The sequence below is a fragment of the Sus scrofa genome, chromosome 18, assembly GCF_054392235.1.
Source record: "Sus scrofa isolate SSC_HxYL_T2T_F1_AM1 chromosome 18, Sscrofa_HxYL_maternal_Yorkshire_Landrace_v2.0, whole genome shotgun sequence".
Lineage (NCBI taxonomy): Eukaryota > Metazoa > Chordata > Mammalia > Artiodactyla > Suidae > Sus > Sus scrofa.
The window spans coordinates 52,606,573-52,630,243 of record NC_139400.1 but is presented as its reverse complement, the minus strand read 5'-3'; the positions used below and the strand labels follow the sequence as shown (position 1 = coordinate 52,630,243).

General features: G+C 41.3%; 1 protein-coding gene and 2 long non-coding RNA genes across 13 annotated transcripts in view; 2 read left to right on the top strand and 1 right to left on the bottom strand.

Annotated features, from left to right (window-relative positions):
* LOC146395049 (uncharacterized) overlaps window positions 1–1,587 on the top strand; it is a 52,870-nt gene extending 51,283 nt beyond the window's left edge. The window contains exon 3 of the long non-coding RNA XR_014834061.1: window positions 1,454–1,587. This is a non-coding gene — a long non-coding RNA (uncharacterized LOC146395049). The remainder of the gene's footprint in view (window positions 1–1,453) is intronic.
* The window catches only part of CPVL (carboxypeptidase vitellogenic like), a 146,335-nt gene that overhangs the window by 30,185 nt on the left and 92,479 nt on the right, over window positions 1–23,671 (bottom strand). For 9 of the 11 annotated variants that reach the window (XR_014834053.1, XR_014834054.1, XR_014834051.1 and 6 more), the window contains one exon: window positions 22,232–22,414. The exons of the other annotated variants lie outside the window; for them this stretch is intronic. Coding sequence is in view for 4 of the 9 variants with exons in the window: in XM_021078577.2 (XP_020934236.1) it covers window positions 22,232–22,414 (183 nt within the window). In the remaining 5 variants the exon portion in view is untranslated. The remainder of the gene's footprint in view (window positions 1–22,231; window positions 22,415–23,671) is intronic. 11 annotated transcript variants of the gene reach the window in all.
* On the top strand, window positions 4,828–8,578 carry LOC100515112 (uncharacterized). The gene is made up of 3 exons (XR_014834057.1): window positions 4,828–5,061; window positions 5,994–6,330; window positions 8,101–8,578. It is a non-coding gene; the product is annotated as an uncharacterized LOC100515112 (long non-coding RNA).

Below are 23,671 nucleotides of genomic sequence, written 5' to 3'. Positions count from 1 at the left end.
GGATCCTACATGGCTGTGGCTGTGGCATAGGCTGGCAGCTGTAGCTCCGATTGGACCTAGACTGGGGACCTCCATAAGCAGCCACTTAAAGCAAAATAAATAAAATAAAATAAAGCAGATGTTAGAAATGCTAGCTAAGGAGCTGAGCGAGTAGTATTTGCCAATTACTACTCAATTTTCTGGTAAGACTCACAGCAAAGTGACTAAAAACCTTCACTTCCTTGTTTCAGTGGAAGAGTGATGGGAATGAGGGGACTTGTGCTGTGTTAGAAGAAGATTCAGGTTCTTCTCCTATGGTCTAGGGCTTGCCTGCAAATCCAGGCATACTCTCTTATTAGTTGTCTTATACCAAGCTGCTGTTGGTAAGCTGCAGTGAAAAGTGCTGAAGAAATACGTTTCTAATTTTTTTCAGCTGGATATTTTGATAGCCAACCTCAGCACAAGATACCCAAAAAGAAAAGTGCATCTACACAACCAAAGCAGCACCAACACTGATGTGCCTTTCACTGGGTGTAGATGCTGCAGTCTTTCAATTTGATGGTAGCCAGAGAAGAAGATGGGAAAGATGGAAAGAGAAAAAGAACTCAGACCATGAAAGTAAGACATGGGAGAGGACATTAAACCTCCTTCCACTGAACAAGCCCAGGTGGAAGATGCCCAAAGACAAGTCCAAGAGTTGGTGAAATAGTGGAATAACCAGAACTCTTTTATGTTACTGGAAAAAAATACAATCAATCCGGAAAACAGTTTGGCTTTATCTAAGGAAACTGAAGATGCTCAAGCTCTGTGAACACATCCATTCCACCTCGAGGCATTATTCTTCAAGAAACGCTTGCACACAAGCACAAGGAGATATGTGCAAGACTGTTCATAGCAGCGGTATCTGTAGTAGAAAAGACCTGAAAACAATCCGAATGTCCATCAGCAATGAAACAGATGAAAGATATAATCATACAATGGAATCCTATGCAGTAATGAAAAAGAACAAAGCACAGTTTTGAATGTATCAGCATAGATCAATCTCAAAGTACTGACGAGCAAAAATATGTTCTTCCAAAATACGTACAGAATGATTCCTTTTATAGAAAACTAAACATGAAAAGTAAAATATCATTTATGGAGGTGTATATGTGTAGTAAGACTATTAATTTTTTAAAAAGCAAAAAGATGATAAAAACAAAATCCAAGGCAGTGGTTTACTTTCAGGGCCAATGAGGAAAGGGGATGGGATTGGGAGGGCAGGCCAAATGACTAGTAAGCACAAGAACATTCATTTATGATCATTTGTTTTATCTTATACAAGTATGGTATATATTTTTGGTTATTATTCAATTTTTAATTTAAAAAGAAAAGGAAAAAAACCCCACCTACTAATGCTGCCAAACTCAAAAAAATGATTCTTTGAGAAATTTAGTATGTTCTCTGTTGTGTGTTTTCCTTTTGCCCAACACAGAGATGATGAGATGGACCATATGTCTAAAAACAGTAAGTGAGGAGGCTGCGGAGAAGCAATTGAATCGAAACAAAGGCAGCAGTGGGAAGTCCCCCTCTGGCAAGGACTCCAAGACACAGAGCTGGTGCCAGAATGGAAACCTTGGGACTCCGGTTGCTGCATAGAAAAATAAATTGAGGAACAAAAATAAACACCCACATCTCCATGCTGGACAGCAGAAGAGCAAGAAGGTGTCAAACATTTGGTTTTTTGGTTTGGCTAGATTATTTTTTGCTCTCTCAATCTAAGCTCCTATATTTCCTTTCTTCCCTTTTCTATGTTAGAAGCTCAGTACAAATGGGAAAAAAATGAAAACCAGAACAAAAGCATAAAGGCTGGATGCTTCATTTATTGTCAACAGGGATGTTTCAAATTATCGTTATACTAAAAGGGCCTCAATGCCTTAGAAACATCTCATCACTCAATGTAGCGCCTTTTTTTTTTTTGCTATTGTTAGACCGTCATGCAGCAAAATGTGGAACTCCTCCCCGCCCCTCTACGTCTTCCATCTCTCACCAAGACAGTTTCCTTGTCACGGTGAAGTGAAAACGAGATACAACTGCAGTTGTTCTAGGTCTATCTGATGAATCATTCTCAGCCTGTTTTTACTGTCTGACCCTTTAAGACATGATCTTTTTTTTTTTTTTTTTTTTTTTTTTTTGGTCTTTTTGTCTTTTTTTGTTGCTGTTGTTGTTGTTGTTTGTTGCTATTTCTTGGGCCGCTCCCGCGGCATATGGAGGTTCCCAGGCTAGGGGTTGAATCGGAGCTGGAGCCACTGGCCTACGCCAGAGCCACAGCAACGCGGGATCCGAGCCACATCTGCAACCTACACCACAGCTCACGGCAACGCCGGATCGTTAACCCACTGAGCAAGGGCAGGGACCGAACCTGCGACCTCATGGTTCCTAGTCGGATTCGTTAACCACTGCGCCACGACGGGAACTCCAAGACATGATCATTCTCAAGGACCTATTAGATGGGGTTGGAGGGAACCTGCCCTATGAAAACAGATTCATGTGGAGTTCCCCGTCGTGGCTCAGCGGGAAATGAATCTGACTGGCGTCCGTGAGGACACAGGTTCGATCCCTGGCCTTACTCAGTGGGTTAAGAGCCTGGCATTACTGTGAGCTGTAGGTTGGAGACACGGCTCAGATCCCGAGTTGCTGCGTCTGTGGTGTAGGCTGGCAGGTGTAGCTCCTATTGGACCCCTAACCTGGGAACTTCCGTATGCCATGGGTGGGGACCTAAAAAGACAAAAGACAAAAACAAACAAAAAAACAGATTCGTGCTAGGAAAGGTCAATAAAGGCAATAAAAATAAATATTTATTACATGCTTACTAGGTGCCAGGCAGAGTCAAGTCATACATAAACATTACTTTAACTAGCCCTAATAATTAATCCTTCTGTGAGAGAGGCAGGTATTAATATCATCCCCACTTCACAGATGAGGAACCTCTTGGAGAGATAGAGTAACTTGCCCAAGGTCGCACAGCTGGTAAGCGATGGAGCTGGGTTAGCTAACCCAGTACCCATTCTCTTAATCCCTATAATATAAGGGCACTTGAGCAAGGTCATAATGGAAGCAGCGAGAATCATCAAGGTAATAAACAAGAAGTAAAATTCAAGCTCATCACTTCTCAGTCTGAGTTCACCAAAGATGGTCCATGGTTTGGGTTGAGGAGGGGCTATACATTATCCTCACCAATTCAAATAGTCTAACGCATGGATTCTTCATCTTTCTTGTGCCGTGGACTCTTATGGGTATTAGCGTAGCCTACAGACACCTCTCAGAATGTTTTTAGATATATGAGTCCTATAGATATGTATATATATAATATATATAATGTATGCATAATATATATACAGTATAGATTACAAATGAAGCCATTACATTGAAATGATCAAAACAGTTAAACATGAATTTGTGAAACGGCAACATAACAGACTTCTATATGAACACACGCAAAAGAGCAAACCGTGGGTCTGATAACTGATGTAACCTTGAAGTACTGATGGTCCTAAGCATCCTGCAACAGCACCTGTCTTCGACATGAAAACATCTCTGCTTTCTACGGCGACAAGGTCAATGGCACCGTTAACACTGCTGTGGTTTGTTGCCTACATTCATAATGGAAGGAAATGCTAAATTTCATAATTCATAATGGAAGGAAATGGTGTTTCAGTTAGTGGTGAGGGAAAATAAAGGTGCAATTTTTTTCCCTTCTAAGTTCATTGACCCCTTGAATCCTAACCACAAACCCTTACACCAGGTTAAGAATCTGTTAAATAACCTAATGATCACCCAATGGAAGTGCTAAGCTTACCCGATAAGGCTTCAGTCTAAATCACTGCATTTTTATTTTTGCTTTGACATGGGACTAATTGAATCAGTCCATGACAGTGTTTGATCAATAATTAATATCCAGAAACAAATTCACTGTGAATGGTGGGCAACATCTTTGCTACGATATTGCCCAATAATGTTTGTGGAGACCTGGCTTGATCCAGTTGTATCTTCGTTGGAAAGTAACAAAGACACACTACTAGCTGAAGGCTTTGCACACAAGGACCACATCATTTCAGTACAGGACAGAACTCTGCTGGGAAAAGGAAGCTAATGTTTTGAGTAAATAAAAGCGTTTTTCTATGAGTCTAAGTTACCAATGGTCTATCAGTGTTTCAAGAGAACAAAGACAACTTGTAAACCTACAATGCATGGCAGGGAACTGAGGTTTAACATTTAGTTAAAGGTTCTGGCTGAGGATTTCAGAGACCCAGAGCCATACCAGTAAATGCTGTTGACTAGAGGACACTTTTCTAAAGGTGATGCTTCAAATCAATGGCTGGTTTGTTAAGAGTAAAACTATGTTCTTAGGTTTCTAGTTGGCCTATAGGTAAGTAAAATAGGTCAGGATTTAGAACTCTATGTGGGTGTCAGAATGGAAGTTTATCGAAACATGAGCCACACTGGATTCCTGAGAGATGGGAACTATTTCAGTATCAAAAGAGGAACAGAAGACATTACAGTTTAGGGTTCTCCCAAACTAGCTGCATATGAAATTCCCTAAGGAGCATAAACACTGATGCTCCGGTCTACCCCAGACCAACAGGGTCAGAATATCTGGAAACAGGCCTTGGGAATCTGTATTTGCAAAGGTTGAGAGACATCGGTTTGGATATGGATGGTTCCAAATTCTTTGTCATTCTTGCCATCAAGAGGAGTCTGGTTGTGCTCTGTGATTTGCTTTGACCAAGAGAATGCCCCAGAAATAATATTCTGGGACTTTTGAACCCTGGGCTTAAAAGGATGGGTGTCTTTTGCTTCTCAACTTAGGAGACCTGCCACCATGCTGTGAAGTCCAGACCGGGGCCCTGCATAGGTAGAGGTCACGTGGAAAAAGCTCTAGAGGAGAGGCGATCACTCCAGATGTCCCTCCTTTAGCTAAACTCTCAGCTGATTGCAGCTGCCGTGTGTGACCTCAGCCTACCCCATTCAGGACAATGACCCTGTGAGCCCATTCCACCCACACAGTTGTGGGGAATAATACACTGCCGCTGTGTTAAACCAGTAAGTTTTGGAGCAGTTTCGTCTTTTGTAATAAATAACTGAAAAAAGGATGTATTTACTGACTCTTCTTTTCCCCAAAAGATCTGTTGTTCCTACCTTGGAATCTTTTTTTTTTTTTTTTTTTGTCTTTTGAGGGCTGCACCCGCAGCATATGGAAGTTCCCAGGATAGGGGTCAAATTGGAGCTGTAGCCACCAGCCTACACCACAGCCACAGCAACGCCAGATCTGAGCTGTGTCTGTGACCTACACCACAGCTCATGGCAACGCCGGATCCCCAACCCACTGAACAAAGCCAGGGATGAAACCCGTATCCTCATGGGTACTAGATGGTTTCACTACCACTGAGCCACGACGGGAACTCCCCTATCTTGGAATCTTGATGTAAATTGAAAAATAAGGTGGAGTCATCGTTCTAAAGCAGATAGAAGAAATAATTACACTGAGAGCTTAAGCAAAAGATTACATTAGGCAAACAAAGGAAGGCCAATATCCATGTGGTCTTAGGCAAACCAGTCATTTCTGCTGCTTTCTACCCCCTGAAAACGCCAAGAACTTCTGACTACATTATCTGAGTGGCCTTTGTGGTAGACACAGAAGGTGTATCATCAGATCCCTTTCAAGGATGGACTTGGGGTCCAGCTGGAGGGAATCTAGTCAGTAGACAACTTCCAGCTGTCAGCTCCCTCAGGGTCTGCCTTGGCTGCAGAGCACGGCCTTTCCCCGAATGATGCCCTTCCTGGGGCATCTCACATTTGGGGACTAAGGGAAGGAAAGGGTAGAAAGGTCTGACCACTTCTGTATGACGGAAGATGCTCTGATGGAAACCAGTCTCTCTGGCGCGCCCTCCCGGGTTGGCCAAAGTTCAGCAGGCTGCTATCACAGTTTGATTTCCTCCTCTGACAGTTCTGCTTCCTGTCCCTTACTTTCTCAGGTGTTAATCCCTAATAAACATCTTATACCCCAAACTCTGCCTCAATGCCTGCTTCTGGAGAATCCAACTGGGAACTGCCTTCAGGCTCTCTAATGATGGCAGGTCTTATTATGGAGGGCAAGGGTGTGGTTTGATTGCTACGTCCTGGTTTTCTGCCCAGAGTCTGATTCCCATAAATGGACAGAATCTGCACAGATCTAGAAGATGGAGACAAAGAACCCATGGATCAGAACATCCCTCTTTGTAGAAGTCAGCAGAGCTGGGAGAGAGATGAAGATTCTGGTGAACGACTTCTGTGACAAAGCCAAAACAGTTTCCCAGAAATTAGCTGCATTTGGTAATCATTGTCTCAAATCTGTTTAATAGCTACTTTCCTCCATTAAATACTGTTTTAACTCCTCATTGCCTAACAACTAGTTGGATGCAAAAGTTACATTTGTTGCCCTTTGCTTGCTTTGATTCTTGTCCATGCAACCACTTGTCGAAGACCTTTCTGGAATTGTTGGTTCCTTCAGAAATAATTCCTCATGCTCCCTGAGCTGTTTAAAATTCTAAATTAAAAAGAAATGAATTGTTCGCAGGAAATCCAAGAGAGGCAAGTGGCCAGCTCTCTGTCATTCCCTCTGTAGATTATCCGTGGAAATGTTGAAATCCTAGCTTCATCTTCCCTCCTACTCAAAGGACTGTGGTTATTCTTTTCACCATTTTTTCAGTTGTGGGTAGTGTAAGAAATAAAACAGTTAATGTTTGTTTTAGAAAAGCACAGTTAGGAAGCTGTAGTTGTTACCGCTTTGTGTCTGCGCACGAGGCCCTCCCCATCCTCTTCCTCATAAAAACTCTGCCCTCCTTTACAAAACAGTTTCTTCTTCTTCTTTTTTTTTTTTTTTTTGTCTTTTGTTGTTGTTGTTGTTGTTGTTGCTATTTCTTGGGCCGCTCCCGCGGCATATGGAGGTTCCCAGGCTAGGGGTCGAATCGGAGCTGCAGCCACTGGCCTAGGCCAGAGCCACAGCAACGCGGGATCCGAGCCGCGTCTGCAACCTACACCACAGCTCACGGCAACGCCGGATCGTTAACCCACTGAGCAAGGGCAGGGACCGAACCCACAACCTCGTGGTTCCTAGTCGGATTCGTTAACCACTGCGCCACGACGGGAACTCCGAAAACAGTTTCTTCTGTGTGGACTGGATGTGCCGCCAAGTACACTGGCCACCACCAGCACTCCACCCACCTTTGTTACCACCACCACATACACATCCCAAGGACAGACACGGGGCCTCAATTTGATCAACCAGACTAGCCCATCCTTCCAGTTCCACGGCCCACACAGGTACTTAAAGGCCAGTGATGCAGGGGAAAGAGAGGTACAGGCGTGTCAAATCTCTGATACTGCTGGTATTTGAAACCTTAAGCATGCTTCCCAGGTGAAACTTTTGCTGCTTCAGTTATAAATGAGTAAAGGCAACCATATAATATGCAGGAGAGCTGTGAGTGTTCCATAAAATTGTGGATAAGAAAGTATGCCACAGACCACTCGCCCGAGGGCTTGCACATGCTGGAGGATCGGCAGCCATCCTTAGCATCTCTTTTGGCCCTCCCGACACCCCCATTTAGCCAGCCCATAGCTGTTAAATGGCAAAAGTGAAATTCACACAGGTGGGTCTAAATCCACAGTCCCCCTTCCTCTCATTACTCCAGACTGCCTCCCACTGGGCGCCACTCTCCAGGACAGCCACGCCTTGAGGGTGGTGGGCTCCTTCCCTTTGGTTTCTCTGTCTGTGACCCCCAGTGGCCGGTCTGATCCCTCTTGGAAAGTCCAGGAGAAGCCCCTGAGGACTGTGTGGCGGACACAGGCCTGAGGACTCCATAAGTCAAGTCCAGGTCAAGGTCAGAGTGTATGAAAGTCATGGCTCAGGCCTTGTGCTTTGAGGAGCAAGGGGGGTTCACTACAGCTGCCTGAGGAGGGCCCCAGGATGACACCAGTGGGCCAGGCAACTCCCTGTGGATACTTAGCATTCGGGTTGGCTTAACTACACTGTAAACATCATCACTCAAACAGAAATTGGTGCTTACAGCTTGGACATTACAAAGCTTATCTCCTCTATTTCAGGAGCTCAGAATCGAGCACGAAGAAGTGGTCTCAGGAAGCAGGTGGAGAACCTTCTTCCAAAACAGCTCCTCATGTGACCTTCCGTGGCCCAGGAATCCCCTTCTCTGACCTCTTTGCATCCTGAAGTCATCCTACTGCTGCCACTTGAAACGTTCCGAAGCTCTGAAGACATGCTTAAACATCTTCCATGGAGACAACTACTGTGTCCTGCCACTTATATGAGATACTTAGAGTAGAGTCACATTCATGGAGACAGGGGTACAACAGGGGCTGCCAGGGGCTCAGAGAGGGGGGATGGGGAGTCGATGTTTTATTATGGAGCTTCAGCTTTATAAGATGAAAAGATCTGTGGAGACGGATGGGTGGTGATGGCTGTACAGCATCATGAGTGCCTTTAATACTGTATATTGAAAAATGGTGAAGATGGCCAATTTTGTTATGTATATGTTACCACAATAAAAAAAAAAATGGGAAAAAACCCTTCAATGACCCCCTACTGCTTAAACAATGGAACACTCATCCCTTTGCCTACCGTGGGGCCCCACGGTCCCTTTCCAGTTTCTCTCCCAGCTTTCATCCTCCAGGCTCCAGATTAGAAAGCAGACTGTGTGTCTTGCCTAGGCCCTGCCTCGTACGCTCTCAGTCTGAGGCTCTGCCCACCCTGTTTCCTCTGCTCATTTTAGCCAATTTCAGCATCTGTTCCTTTATTAACATCAGAAGTTCTGAGGTAAAGCTATAACATTCTCAGCAATGCCTGAACTTTGCCTCACCACCTACTAAGCTCTAGCATCTTTTCAAACATCCTGATACTCTGTCTATAGAAGGGCACGTGCATGTGACTTAAGAGTTAAGACTAGAAGTAAAACACACTATTTCTCAGGCCTGCTTTAATTACAGCAGACATGTATGCAGGCTCCATGTCTAACTGTACTAGGTTACCGCTTCCAGTCCATCATTCCAGAGGTGAGTGCTCTTGGTGAAGGAGGAAGCCACCAGGCTGGATGCCAAGAGGCGTGGAATCTAGTCTCAGCTCAGATGTGAAATTGGTAGGAGACTTTGGGACAGTCACTGAACCTCTGGGCTTCAATCTTCCTACCTGGAAAAGGAGATCTAAAATCTGTTCCAGCTGGAAAATGCTGCCCAAGGATGGAGATAATCCGTTCCTTAATTATTGAATAACCTGAGCTGCTATTGATAATGAAAACATAAAACCAAAATTGCACTTTCAGATTGCAATCAGGAAAAAGAGATTTGTTGGAAATAAAGCAAAACTCATGGTAGAAGAAGCTAGGCCCTGTATGACTGCATAGGAATGAAAATTGGCCAGTGACTCAAATCTTCCTTTTAATGTTTACATGGAAAATAATTAGTTTCAATAAAAATATTTCCAGTGAGATAAAGATAGAAAAATGCTTTTCTCAGAAAATTTAGCTGAAGTCTTTTTGTACAAAGATGTTTTTCAAGAAATTCACCTGGATTATTATTGTGATGAAAATTTTATATTTATAAATGTGGCATCAAAATGTCTTTGGAATTGAAATAACAATTTGATGATATAAGAACAAAACGTCCTGCATTTCAAAAGCGGTGGCAATATCAAACAAATCGTGAACAGCAATTACGACACTGGAGAAAGGCAGAAAAAGATCCCAGAAAGAGCAGGAAAGTGGCCTTGACAGTGATGGACATGGGTTGTCACCAGCCAAGGAGAAAAAGGATTAAACCTCTGATCTACGCTGTTAACACTAGTGAGTCATACACACACACACACACACACACACACACACACACACTGAAGGCCACTATCTAGCCTCTATTGCTTGTTAACTGAGCCCTTCTGAGGATTAATGGAAAAAAATATTTCTGATCTTTTTCTGAAGATATCTTAGAGATAACTCAAGTCCAAACCTTGCCTTTTACAGATGAAAACACCAAGGCTCAGAAGAACCCATGTCTCTCAGATTATATCACAAGGGCGCATTGGATTCTTAGTACGGATAGGGATGGCCAGGACCCACAGGGGACAACAGGAAGCACGCATTTTTCATCTGATCCCCAAGGCTAGCTGGAACGGGCTGATTTTGCAGGTATCCCTTGCCATGGACCCACAGACAAAACACTCCCCATCTCAGCACCTTGATGCTCTCCTGGGACAGCTGTCATTCCTTCAAGTGGACATTTTAGGGACCCCTCTGGAGACAAAGCTACTTTGGTCTTGATTTTTAAATTAAGAGCTGTGGAGTTTGGCAGAGAGCGGGGTTTCTTTTTTGGCAGACGCATATGCCGGCTTCTGTTTTGTGTGTCAAATGCTAAAAAAGCCAAGTCCCGTTTTCTTCATCATCAGATGCCTGCCATTGTGAACAGGATCCTCGATCCGCAGAGAACGCCTTTGTGAACACGGGAGCTCCCTCCCCTCCTTCATCCCGCCTCCCCCATCCCCACCCGCCACGCCGATCCTAGGCTGAGGCATTCGTGGGAAGGAGTGCTGCCAACATCGTAAAAATCACCTACATAAAATGCAGATCCCTCGCCGTGCAGTAAAACACTTCTATCACAAACATATGTGAGCCTCGCTTCTTTTGTTACCCGGGTTTTGGCAGCCGGAGGAGTGCCATTTCGTCTCAATGTGTTTTGCATTCACAAGAAAAGCCAGCGGGCTCAGGGTGATACTGGCCACAAGTTTCTGAGCAGCGGCCAATCCCTTTCCCCACCTTTGCGACACACGCTGCCCTGCAGCCCCCATCTCGCCTGAGCAGGACACATGTGCAATGCCAGGCACTGGAGCGTTTCACACGGCTGGTCTGGGGGACATAAAATAACAGGTGGCTGAGGCAGCCATCGAAGGACCTGAGGACCCGCTGAGTGTGCCTGGTGGGGTTCTCACCATAACGCAGGGTCGCAGACCGGGGGGGCGGGGGGCAAGGACGTGCCGATGGCTGCCTGACAACCCTGGCCCATATGTCTGCCTTTAATGGCTTGAATGTGAATATTCCAACTTTCCTCTGAGGGAAAATCAAACATTTTCCCTGCTCTTTTACCGTTTCTGATTTTCCTTTTGTTATGCATATTCTTACAGGTGATCCACAGTGACAATACCACCACCACAATAATAATAATAACAAATATTTTCTATGCGTCAGGGGCTGCTCTAAGCTAATTAGCTTATTGAATCCCTGCAAAAATTCTATGAGGATCCCATAGACTGAGTGGCTTAAACAACAGACATTTCTCACAGTTTTGGCGTTTGGGAAGGCCAAGATGAAAATGCCAGCTGATCTGGTTGCCTTCGTGCTGTGTCCTCAAGTGGCAGTGCAGGGGGTGGCAGGTGGGGGGGTCGGCAAGTGAGCTCTCTGGTGTCTCCTCTTAGAAGGACATTAATTCCATAGAATCAGGGTCCTGCTCACGAATGCTGTAGGTATGTGCATGTACAGCACACGCACATACACATACACACATGTATCTATAACCTGATATTGTACCAAGATTGATTCAGTAACAATGATCATTCCTAGACTCGTCAGCAGTTGTGCTGAAAAATTCTTCCCCCGCAGAAAGATGTCCACAAGCACATTTTTCCGTGTGGGAGAAAAGAATCAGGATGTGTGTGAAGAGGCTCATGATACCAAAGAGGGTAACTCAGAATTTGTACTGGAAGGGATCTCAAACCAGAACAAGAGGCTTAGAGCTTTATCTACGGGCTGAGGTTTAATGAAGTTGGACAAGACAGGAGCTATATCTATATAATTTATATGGGCTGTGATGAACTTTCTGCATACAAATTTGACCCCACCTACCAGCTCCCACACGATGAGGTCACAGCCAATCCTCCAGCCTTGCCTCCTCCGCTTCCCCGCGCCTCACCACACCTCAGACCCGCTGGCCCCCCTGGCTGTCCTCGGACACACCCAGCTTGTTTCTGTCCCTTGGCACATTCGGACATTCTCCGCATGGAAACGGTGGCCCCTGTGTGCACATGGCAGCTGTCCTGCTATCTCAGGTCCTCCTCCCTCACCTTGTCGGAAAGGCTCCTGGGGCCCACCGTCCAAAGAAGTCCCCGTCCCAGCTGCCGCTGATGCTCTTTCACGTCATCCAGGTTTATGTTTTGACATCATCTTAGTTACTATTGTGTACATTTGCTTATTTTCTGCCTGTGTGTCTTCCCTCCTTTGGGTAAAATCTCCTCGATGGAAGGGACATTTTAAAAATAATATTCCGCCTGCTGATTGTGCAGCAGCCAGGCCATCTGGTCAGGGAATGGGAGGATGCAGTCGGAAATAAAAGAATATGGGCATTTCATTATAGAACTCATATTTCTTCATATCCAGCCACAGGCAAAAAGTATTACTATGTTTGGATGATGGGAGGTAGGAAGTTTAGACCCTCATGAATGTGGATTAACTCTCTGGTTTGTATTGTCCCTAAGGAAGGCCTAACAAATGTCTTTCAAACACATGAAATAATTAAATAAGGAAGTTCTTTTCCTGGGCGTTTCTCTTTTACGTAGCTAAAACTGCCCACCTGACTGGCAATTAAATCCCCAGACACAGGCAAACAGGCTCTGGGAACAAACTGAACAAGTGGATGATACCAGAGTAACTGGTCACCCTCTGAGTCTGTTTCCTCACATGTAAAATGGAAATGACATTATGTAATTTTCAGATGTATTCTAATAATATCCACGAAGTACCTATAACAGCTGGCACATATTTAGTGCTCAAGAAACAAAAGCTATCTTTATCATTATTGAATTAAAATATAGGTAGATAAGTCCATCCCTTATAACTCCTAGCTTTTATTTCCCTTTTTTCTCTCATTATCTTGCACACAAAAAAATCATATTCTATCTTTTGACTGATTTGTTTAAATAGTTTATGTAGATCAGTAGGACTATGGAAACGATTAGCTGGAAAATTAGCTTACAATTAATAATAATAACAATAACAACAACGAAAGAAAACAACCTTAAACAGACAATAAGAGAGTATTTAAGAAAATTAATTATATCAATTCAATGGAATATTGCTTAAAAATAGGCTAAGAATTTATACTGCAACTTTGAAGATACATGTGATATAATGTTAAAAGAATAAAACAGCAAGTGGCACATCCTATGCTGGCAGAGACACTCGCTCTCAGTCCTCCTGCTAAGAACAACTAGAAAAATTGGACAAAATACAGAACACACCCACTTGAAGATCTTGAGAATCTAGCAAGGTAGCCAGGACATTAGGGGTGTATTTCCTCTTGTTGCTGTAACAAATCACCACAAATTTGGTGCCTTAAAACAACAATAATTTGTTATTTTACAAATCTGGAGGTGAGAAGTTAGACATGGTCCCACTGGACTAAAAGCACGATCTTGGCAAGAATCCATTCCCTGTGGAATCTCTAGGGTGGAATCTGTTTTCTTATGTTTTCTAGTTTCTGAATGCCAATCGCATTCCTTAGCTCATGGTCCTTCTCCATCTTCAAAGCCAGCAGTGTGGCATCTTCAAAACTCTCTGACTCTGACTCACCTGCCTCCCTCATTCAATCATAAGGACCTTTGTGATTATACTGGATCCATCTGGACAATCCAGATTAATCTCCCCATCTCTAGGTCAGATGATTAACAAGCTTATTTGTAGCCTTAATTCTTTCTTTCCACGTGACATAACATATTGACAGGTTCCAGAGATTAGGAGGAGGACCTCTTTGGGAGCCCACTATTCTGCACGGGAACAGGTTTGCGAAGTGAACGGAAGGGCAACAGGCTGAGTCTGACATTCCCTGGCCCTGTCCACATCAAAGCAATAGTTAATTCAGGGGCCAAGAGGCTACAAAACCAAGCATAAAGTGCGTAGTTAAGAGACTGGAAACTTGAATGGAGCTTTGACGGCGAGATACTGGTGTTCGTGCTCTGCCAAAGGGTAGAGACCCTGGTTAATACCACAAATATCAACTTAGGGCCATGGAACTAGACCACCTAAATTCCAGATTTAAATACACTCGACTCCAGACTTGATAAAGGTGCTTGCCCCTATTTTAATTGCCTGATAGAAGCAAATAACATCTCTCTGAAGGTAAATATCATCAGCCAAAAACTCAAACTATTTCCATAATTTTACCTGTTTAATGCCTGACATTCAATTGAAAGCTTCTAGGCATATCAAGAAAAAGGATCAAATTGCCATAAAAAAACCCAGTAGAATCAGGTTAATGAGTGATGCAAATACAAGAGGTTCAAGAACTAGGTGTCATTTGTTGTTTGTTTGTTTGTTAGGGCTGCACCTGCCATAGCTTCACAAAGCTCAAGAAACCTAAGCTGGGTAAACTAATTAATTAGTTAAGATATATGTGTATATACACATGTATACATATACATATATAAACAAATCACACCTATGTACAACACAGTAAAAATTTTTGAAAATGCAAAATAGAAAATCTTAAAGTAGTTGGGTGGGGGTTAAAAAAATCACCTTCAGAGTTCCCGTCGTGGCGCAGTGGTTAACAAATCCGACTAGGAACCATGAGGTTGCAGGTTCAGTCCCTGCCCTTGTTAAGTGGGTTAACGATCCGGCATTGCCATGAGCTGTGGTGTAGGTGGCAGACGTGGCTCAGATCGTGCATTGCTGTGGCTGTGGTGTAGGCTGGCAGCTACAGCTCCAATTCGACCCCCTAGCCTGGGAACCTCCATATGCTGCGGGAGCAGCCCAAGAAATGGCAAAAAGACAAAAAAAAAAAAAAAATCACCTTCAAGGAAGCAGCAATAAAACAGACTTATGGTCAGAAGTCAGCGGACAGTAGAATAACATCTTTTATGTGCTGCAAGAAAATATCTGCCAAACTAAAAACCAATTCCATGGAAAATGTCCTTCTCAATTAAAGGCAACATAAAAGCATTCTCATACAAACAAAAATGGAGAAAATGTTTCTAACAGAATTTTACTACAATAAATACTAAAAGGATTTCTTTAGGCAAAGAAAAGTAATCCCAGTCATAAGCATGGAAATACTTATGACATTGCAGATCAAGTGAAAGGATAACTACATGGGTCTCGATGAGTACTGGCTGTATACACTGAGAAAATAATGTCTTGTGATATTTAGACTATATGTGTAATTGATGTTTTTTAAAAAAATATAATGATAATACAAAAAGCAGGAGAGTAAGCATGAAAAATAAAGTGATCTAAAGCTCTGGCATTTGTCTGGAAAGTGGTAAAATTCTAATTAATACTAGGATTAAGTAAGTCTAGAATTTGTATAGTACTCTCAAGTATAATCACCAAACAAGATTAAAAGAATGCATAGGCAACACGCTTAAAAAAGATAAAAACCATAATGATATAAAACATGTCAGTAATACAAGAGAATGTAAGAGAAATGGGGGAATACAGTACTAGTAGGATAAATAGGAACATGGTTAAACAATATATTTAAACACAAATATATCAGTAATTATAATAAATGTAAATAGACTACTCCATTTAAAAAACTATCAATATCTATATTTTAAAAAAAAACAAAATACAACTGTATGCTGCTTAGAAAACACACACCTTAAATGTAAGGATTCAGAAAGACCAAAAGCACAATGTTGGAAAAAAAAAATCCCAGAAAATACTAATCAAAAGGAGATGGCAAAGTTATACAATTATCGACAAATTAGACTTTGTGATAAGAAGCAATATAGATAAAAAAAGGAACATTTTATATGATGAATATAGTTAATATGCCAGAAAGGTATAACAATTCTACAGTTTTATGTACTTAGTGACACAAAATAAAGTAAAAATGTATGTAAGAGAATAGAAAAACTTCAATTACAGGAGATTTTTAACAGACCTCTCTTGTTTACTGATAAAACAAGCAGTAAGAAAGAAGAAAGGATATGAAGATTTGAACAATAAAATTAATAGACTGTCCTAATTGACACACTACAACCAACAAGTGACTAATACAAATTCTTTATAAATCTACATGGAATATTTATCAAAATCAACTGTTTGGCAGGCCATAAAACAAGTTTCAACAAATTCCAAATAATCAGAATTATGAAAAGTATGTTTCCTGACCACAAACCAAAAATAGAGTGTGTTTCCTTATGCCTGAAATAAATGCAAGGAAACAAGACCAAAATGTTTGAGAATTATGCAATTAGTACACTTTAAAATAATCCATTGGTCAAAGGAGAGCGAATGGAAATTATCAATATTTTAAACTCAATGCTAATAAAACTATGACAAATTTTCAGGTGCAGTTAAGGCCATGCTTAAATTCAGCACACTGAGTGCATATATTGGAAATGAAGAAAGACTGAAAAGTCATATTCTAAGTATCCATATTAGAATTTTAAAAAGAATAGTAAAACACATACAAGGAAACAAGAGCAAGAAGATAAGTATAAACAGAGAGTAAAAATACACTAAGGAAAATCGATAAAGGACTGGTTCTCTGAAAAGAATAACAGCATTTTTAAACTCCAGGCAAGAGAAGCACAAATTACTAATATCACTACAGATTTTAAGAGACATAAATGATAGTAAAATGATGTATAAAGGCAACTTGATGCCAAAGAATTTTAAATTTTAGATCAAACGAATACATTCCTGAAAAATTGCAACTTATGAAAACTGACATAAAAGTTGGAGTTTCCATCATGGTGCAGCAGAAACGAATCTGACTAGGATCCATGAGGATGAAGGTTCTATCCCTGACCTTGCTCAGTGGACTAAGGATCTGGCAGCGTTGCTGTGGCTGTAGGGTAGGCCAGCAGCTGTAGCTCCGATTCGACCCCTAGTCTGGGAACCTCCATATGCTGTGGGTGTGGCCCTAAAAAAAAATACATAGATAGATAGTTAGATAGATAGAGATATAAAATAAAATAAATTTTAAAAATAAAAATGAAAACTGACAATAAGAGAAAGCAGAAATTTGACTAATACCATAGCTATTATAGAAATTGAATCTATAATTAAAAACTTTCACTCCAGGCCCTAACATTTCACCAATAAATCCCCTAACACTTAAAGATACTAGTTCATGAAAAATTAAAATACTTTTTGGAATAACAGCAACAACAAAAAATAAAAGCTGAGAGAATTCATCACCGTGGACCAGCACTACTGGAAATGTTAGAGGCAGTTCTTCAGGCTGAGGGGAAATGATACCTGATGGAAATGTGGCTCTAAACAGAGGAACAAAGACTTATAATAAATAAATATAAAATATGTTTTCTTGTTTCCTAAATTATTTATGGGGAACTGTTTAAAGCAAAAATCCTAACTATTCACTTCAGAATTTACGACATTTGTAGACGTAAATGTACAAGACCGCCATCACAAAGGGAGGGATGAGCAAATGAATACTTCCGTATGTTATTATAAGGTTTTTACATTATATGAGCCAGTATTTTTTTTTTAAAGATACTATTTCAAGCTCTGGAAAGAGGGGAGATGCCTCCTGAGGCCAGCATAAACCTGATCCAAATCTTGGAAAAGACATTACAAGAAAGGAAAGTTACAGGCCAATTTTTCTCAAGAACATAGATACCAATATTCCAAATAAAATATGTGTAGACCAATCCCAGGGATAAGCATCCCTTCTGATACATGATGGAGGCAAAGACTTCCACTCTCACTACCTTTCTTCAGCTTCAGCAAAGTCTTGATGATGAGAGGCAAGGAAAAAAATAAGAACTGTAACTATTGAAGAAAATGAAACAGAACTGCTATTACTCATAAAAGACAATAATTATGTATGTAGGAAATCACAAAAGAATTTACATACTGGTAGAATTAATAAATTTTGCTAGATTACTGCATACAAATATAAAAATCAATTGTATGTCTATGCATTGGCACATAATTATAAACTGGAGTTTCCAAAAATTATACAATTCATGATAGCATAAAAAACTCCACAAAGTACCCAGGATTCTATAACAAAAGATATATAATACCTCTAGCTAGAAAACTATACAATGTAATTGAGAAAAATAAAAGATGACCTAAATAAAGGAAGGTATATAATACATGCATAGCTTTGAATATTCAATATTGTAAAGGTATTAACAGTCCTAGAATTGATAAAAGGTTTTTGATGCAACGTCAAACACAATCTCAGCAGAAATTGTTAGAGAACTGATAAAGCGAGTCTAAAACTTATATGGAAATGCAAAAAAAAAAAACAAACAACCCAAGAATAACAATGAAAATTTTGAAGCAAAATATAGTTGGAGGTTTCACATTACCAGTTATTAAGAGCTATTATAAAGCTACAGTAAATAGGATACTAAGGTCTTGTCTCATGGACAGATATATAAACCAATGGAATAGACAACAGAGAATAGACACAAAGCCATCCCTACATAGTTACCTGATTTATGACAAAGGTGACACTGCAGAAGAGTGGGAAAAGAATATTTTTTGCAAGTTGATGCTAGATTGTTTGGATATTTCTATGGATTAAAAAGAATCTTGACATCATACACCCATCTACTATCAATTCCGCCTGAATTGTTGATCCAAAAGTGAAAGGCAAAACAATAAAGCCTCTCAACAATAACAAAAAGTGTCTATTCATATGACATTAAAAGCACTAACTATAGAGGAGAAAATTGATAGGTTGGACTATATTAAAATGAAGAATGAAGAATTTCTGTTCATCAAAAGACATCATTAAGAAAGTGAAAAGTGACCCACAGAGTGAGAGAAGATATATGCAATACATACAACTGACAAAGAACTCATATCCAGACTATATGAGGAAGTGATATAAATCAGGAGACAGACAACCCGAGAAAACTGGGCAAAAAGGTTTGAACAGGTATTCACAGGAGAACATCCAAATGGCTCACACATACATGAAAAGATGCCCATCTTCACTTGTCATCAGGGAAATGAGAATTAAAATCATAATAAAATGCATTACTCATTTACCAGAATACTGAAAACAAGGAGGACTGACAATCCGAGAAGACATGAAATAACTGGAACATCTGCACACTGCTAGTTAGTGTGAGAACTGGCACCCTTAACTCAGCAATCCCACTCTTCCACTCCCTCATATACACAATACAAAAGTGTATCTAAAAATGGAAAGTAATGTTCATGGCAGCATTAGTCCTCACAGCTAAAAGCTGAAAACCACCCAGTTAAATAGATGAAAGTATCTACTATCTGTAGAAAAGAGTGGCATAATTAAATAAATTGGGTGTGTATCACTATATTACAATATATATTATATATTTGTATATAATAGTTGCATATTTATGTATAATATAATTATGTTATTCATAATATATAATATGAAATCTATATTAGAGTACTATACATCAGTGAAAATGAACTAACTGCCTAATGCAAGAAAATAAATAAATCTCATAAACATAAAACTGAGCCAAAATACCATATACGAAAGGGTGCATACTGAATGCGTCCATTTATAAAAATTCAAAAACCAGCAAAATTAATCTAGGATATTAGATGTCCGAAGGACTTGAGGAGTCCTCCCTGAGAAGGAGGGTAGCAGTGACAATGGGGGAGTATTAGATCAATTCTATTTCTTCATCTAGGTGGCAGTGACATGAATACGTTCACTTTGTGAAAACTCATTTACGTGTATATTTGTAATTTGTTAATTTTTCCATATCATGTTGTATCTCAATATACACGTTTTCTGAAGTAACAAAGCAGAGTCCATCTTACACTTTTAAAACTGTTAAAAAATGTACCTGTGCACAGAGGAATGAATTAACATGCAATTTCAAATGTTGAAACTATTGTTGTTTTTCCCTCTTTTTAAAAAATACCTGAATTGCTATATAAGTTGTGTTACTTAAAAAGAGACCAGTGAACAACAAAAATTAAGTCCAGCTTATTTTCTTCAACTGAAGAGCCTCCGCATGTCCAGGAAGTCCACTATTTTGGAATCATTCTTCAGAGTTGTCTATTTATTGTTGTCCCCAAAGTCAATACCAAATTCAAGGTCGCTTCCATGCAAGTTTATAGACGCGGACAGGAGTTGACACAGCACTTTCCATCCTCCCTCCAGATCTATGCATGTCAACACCCCTTTCACCCTTCCCCGGTCCCTTTTCAAGCCTCATATTTATACTGCTTCTACTGTTTCAGTATAGTAGAAACTTCTATACTGTTTCTACTCTTGAGTGTTTAGTTTGCCATTCTACCAGTATTTAATTCTTTGGTATAATTTACCTCTATCTAGAAACTGTAATGCTGTAACTTTTCCAAATGTACCTTCACTTGAGCCCAGAAATATGACCCTCAACTGTTTTCTTTGTCCACGGTAGTTAACACTTTGTGTAATATTGAAATTGCTTACATGTTATTTAATGCTTAGAATGACTGGAGTAAGGGCAGAAAAAGGTACCTTCTCACATTAGAATTTTAATTTCGACTTGATCTATCATCTTTTTCTAACATAAATGAGTAATGCATATCATAATGCAGTGACCCCACGAAATTCTTTGTGAACTCTCATTTACTAAACCAGAGAAAAGTACTTTTAAGGTAACATGCTTCTGATTAATTTCTATTTGGAACATGGATTTGCCTAAAGGAAAACTCAAGCATTAGAAAGCTGTAATTCCAGGAGTTCCCATCATGGCGGCGCAGCAAAAATGAATCTGACCAGAAACCAGGAGGTTGCAGGTTCGATCCCTGGCCTCGGCTCAGTGGGTTAAGGATCAGGCGTTGCCGTGAGCTGTGGTGTAGGTCGAACACACAGCTCGGATCTCTCATTGCTGTGGCTGTGGTGTAGGCTGGTGGCTGCAGCTCCGATTGGACCCCTAGCCTGGGAACCTCCGTATGCTGCTGGTGTAGCCCTCGAAAGACAAAAGACAAAACAAAACAAAACAAAACAAAACAAAAAAACACACCTGTAATTCCAAATACTTGGAGGTACAGAATTGAGATCCCAATGTTGCCTCACGTAAAAAACTAGAGGACAAAAAGTCAAGTCCAAAAGACTAAATTTTTCCTCTTGAGACTAACTATACAAACTTAAGGGGTTTTTTTAATTTCTCCAAAAACTTTCTGGAGGTAAACAGTATAATCACCAGTACAGTCATTGAGGAAGACCTATTCATCTTTGAGGAGCCAAGAGCTTCAAACTGAAGGTGTAGTGGACAGGCTTGGCCAGAATAACATCTGACCCCTAAAGGAAAGGTCATGCTAGAGCATCAGTTAAGAGATTTTGTCCTCGGGCTCCATGTGATCATAGGTTTGCCAGAGGAGATTACATTGAACCTCCTCATGTAACTTGTTCAAGCTCTCTTTTCTCTTTTGGGAAATTAGTCTATTTCCCAAATAGACGAATTATCTCATGAATGATTTATATTTTGGGGTTAAGCACTTTATTTTTAGGGCCGCACTTGTGGCCTATGGAAGTTCCCAGGCTAGGAGTGGAATCAGAGCTGCAGCTGCCAGCCTACACCACAGCCACAGCAATGTGGGATCTGAGCTGTGTCTGCGACCTACACCACAGCTCACAGCATCGCCGGATCCCCAACCCACTGAGCGAGGGCAGGGACTGAACCACAACCCCATGGCTCCTAGTCAGACTCGTTAACTACTGAGCCACAATGGGAACTCCAAGAATTGTCTTTTTTTTTTTTTTTTTTTTTTTTTTTTTTTTTTTTTTAGGGCCGCGTCCGTGGCATATGGAAGTTCCCGGGCTAGGGGTCGAATCGGAGCTACGGCTGCCAGCCTACGCTAGAGCCACAGCAACGCCAGATCAGAGCCGCATCTTCGACCTACACCACAGCTCATGGCAATGCCAGATCCTTAACCCACTAAGCAAAGCCAGGGATTGGACCCTCAACCTCATGGTTCCTCGTTGGATTCATTTCCGCTGTGCCACGAGGGGGAACTGTCCAAGTATTGTCTTTTAAAGTGTTACTTTATCTCTTATTAAACAACACCTACCCTTGTGTCTGTCAACTTCTGTCTGAACATCGAGTATCTGTATTTTAATGGGAACTCCGACCACCCTTCTCTCCAACAGAAGACATGCTGGCTGCTGTATGACTTTGCTTAAGGCTGACCAAGCCTTATCGGTACTAGAGCTTTAGTTTCAATCCCACTATCCCATTCCCACACCCGTATGCCTGGAATTTTCATACCTGGCAGAAGGCATCCACTTGTCGTACGTAACCAGCCACTTCACGATCAGATTTAAAGATCTTCCAAACTTTTCTTTCTGCGTTTTTATAATCCTGGGATCCTTTCCAGTTCATGGCCATCAAGGAGCGCTCGGTCAGGGAAGCTGCCAAGATGATGTCCAATTGGCCATTGTAGATTAGAACCTGAAAGGAACCTGAGCTGTGGGCAAATGCAGGATTCAGCCGGGGAAGCCAGTCAGTGTATGTAGGTACAGAGAGCACATGCGTGTGAGAAAAGGGGGTGTGAGTTTCTCTGATGTCCTGCTCAGAGAGGCCAGCCCAGCAGACCAGCGAGATCACGTTTTTTCTCCTTGGCGACCCACATCAGCGACCTGAAATAAACTCAGGCCTTGTTGCAGCATTGCCTGCTTCCAGAAGCTTGGTTCGTCTTAGGAATCTGCACGCACCTCTCTTGTGTGCAGAAGCATTTGTGCCGTATTACCCGGGGATATACACTTTACTTGGATGTAGGGCTGTTGAAGAAGACGGCTGTGGTTACATTTCAGTGGAACTAAGGAACCCTAGGATTTTCATGAAGCCTGCATTTCATTAACTTCGCTTTCAGGCGCTGCAACAGCTGGCAAGATGGGCATTCTCTCTGCTGTTACTAATCCCATTGATTTCCCCTCCTATATTTCAATGGCAACTATAAGGTTTTGAGTCAGACAGATAGATGCAGTTGCCTCAGATTTGTTACTGGTTGGAGGCACCACATCTGCCAGCGCTCGCCCCCCCCCCCGCCTTTTTTTTTTTTTTTTTTTTTTTTTTGCCTTTTTGCCCTTTTGCCATTTCTTGGGCTGCTGCCGCTGCTGCATATGGAGGTTCCCAGGCTAGGGGTCCAATTGGAGCTGTAGCCACTGGCCTACACCAGAGCCACAGCAATGCGGGATCCGAGCCGTGTCTGCGACCTACACCACGTTCACGGCAACACTGGATCCTTAACCTGCTGAGCGAGGCCAGGGATCGAACCTGCAACCTTGTGGTTCCTAGTCGGATTTGTTAACCACTGAGCCACGACGGGAACTCCTGCCAGGCCCCTTTCAAGACCTCCTTTTCTTAAGTATGACAGTCACGTGTCAACAATTAGAAATGTCCTTCAAAACACTTTTTTATTAAAAAAGCCGAATGGATGGGTGTTGTAGGAGAAACCCTAAGGCCACTCTTCTCTCCTCTCCCCCAATAGCTTTCAATTTTCTTGAAAAAGAATTCAGACAATAATGCTGATGAAGTTGTAATGCTTCTGGGGACAGTATTAAAATGGCACTACTTTTCAGAAAAGTAATGGTCAGTTTTTAATGCAAAAACTTTAAACTGTTGAGACTCTTTGTCCAGTAATGCCAGTTTGGGGAATAAATGCTATGAAAACAAGCCCAAAGAAATAAAAAAAATTATTTAACTGTA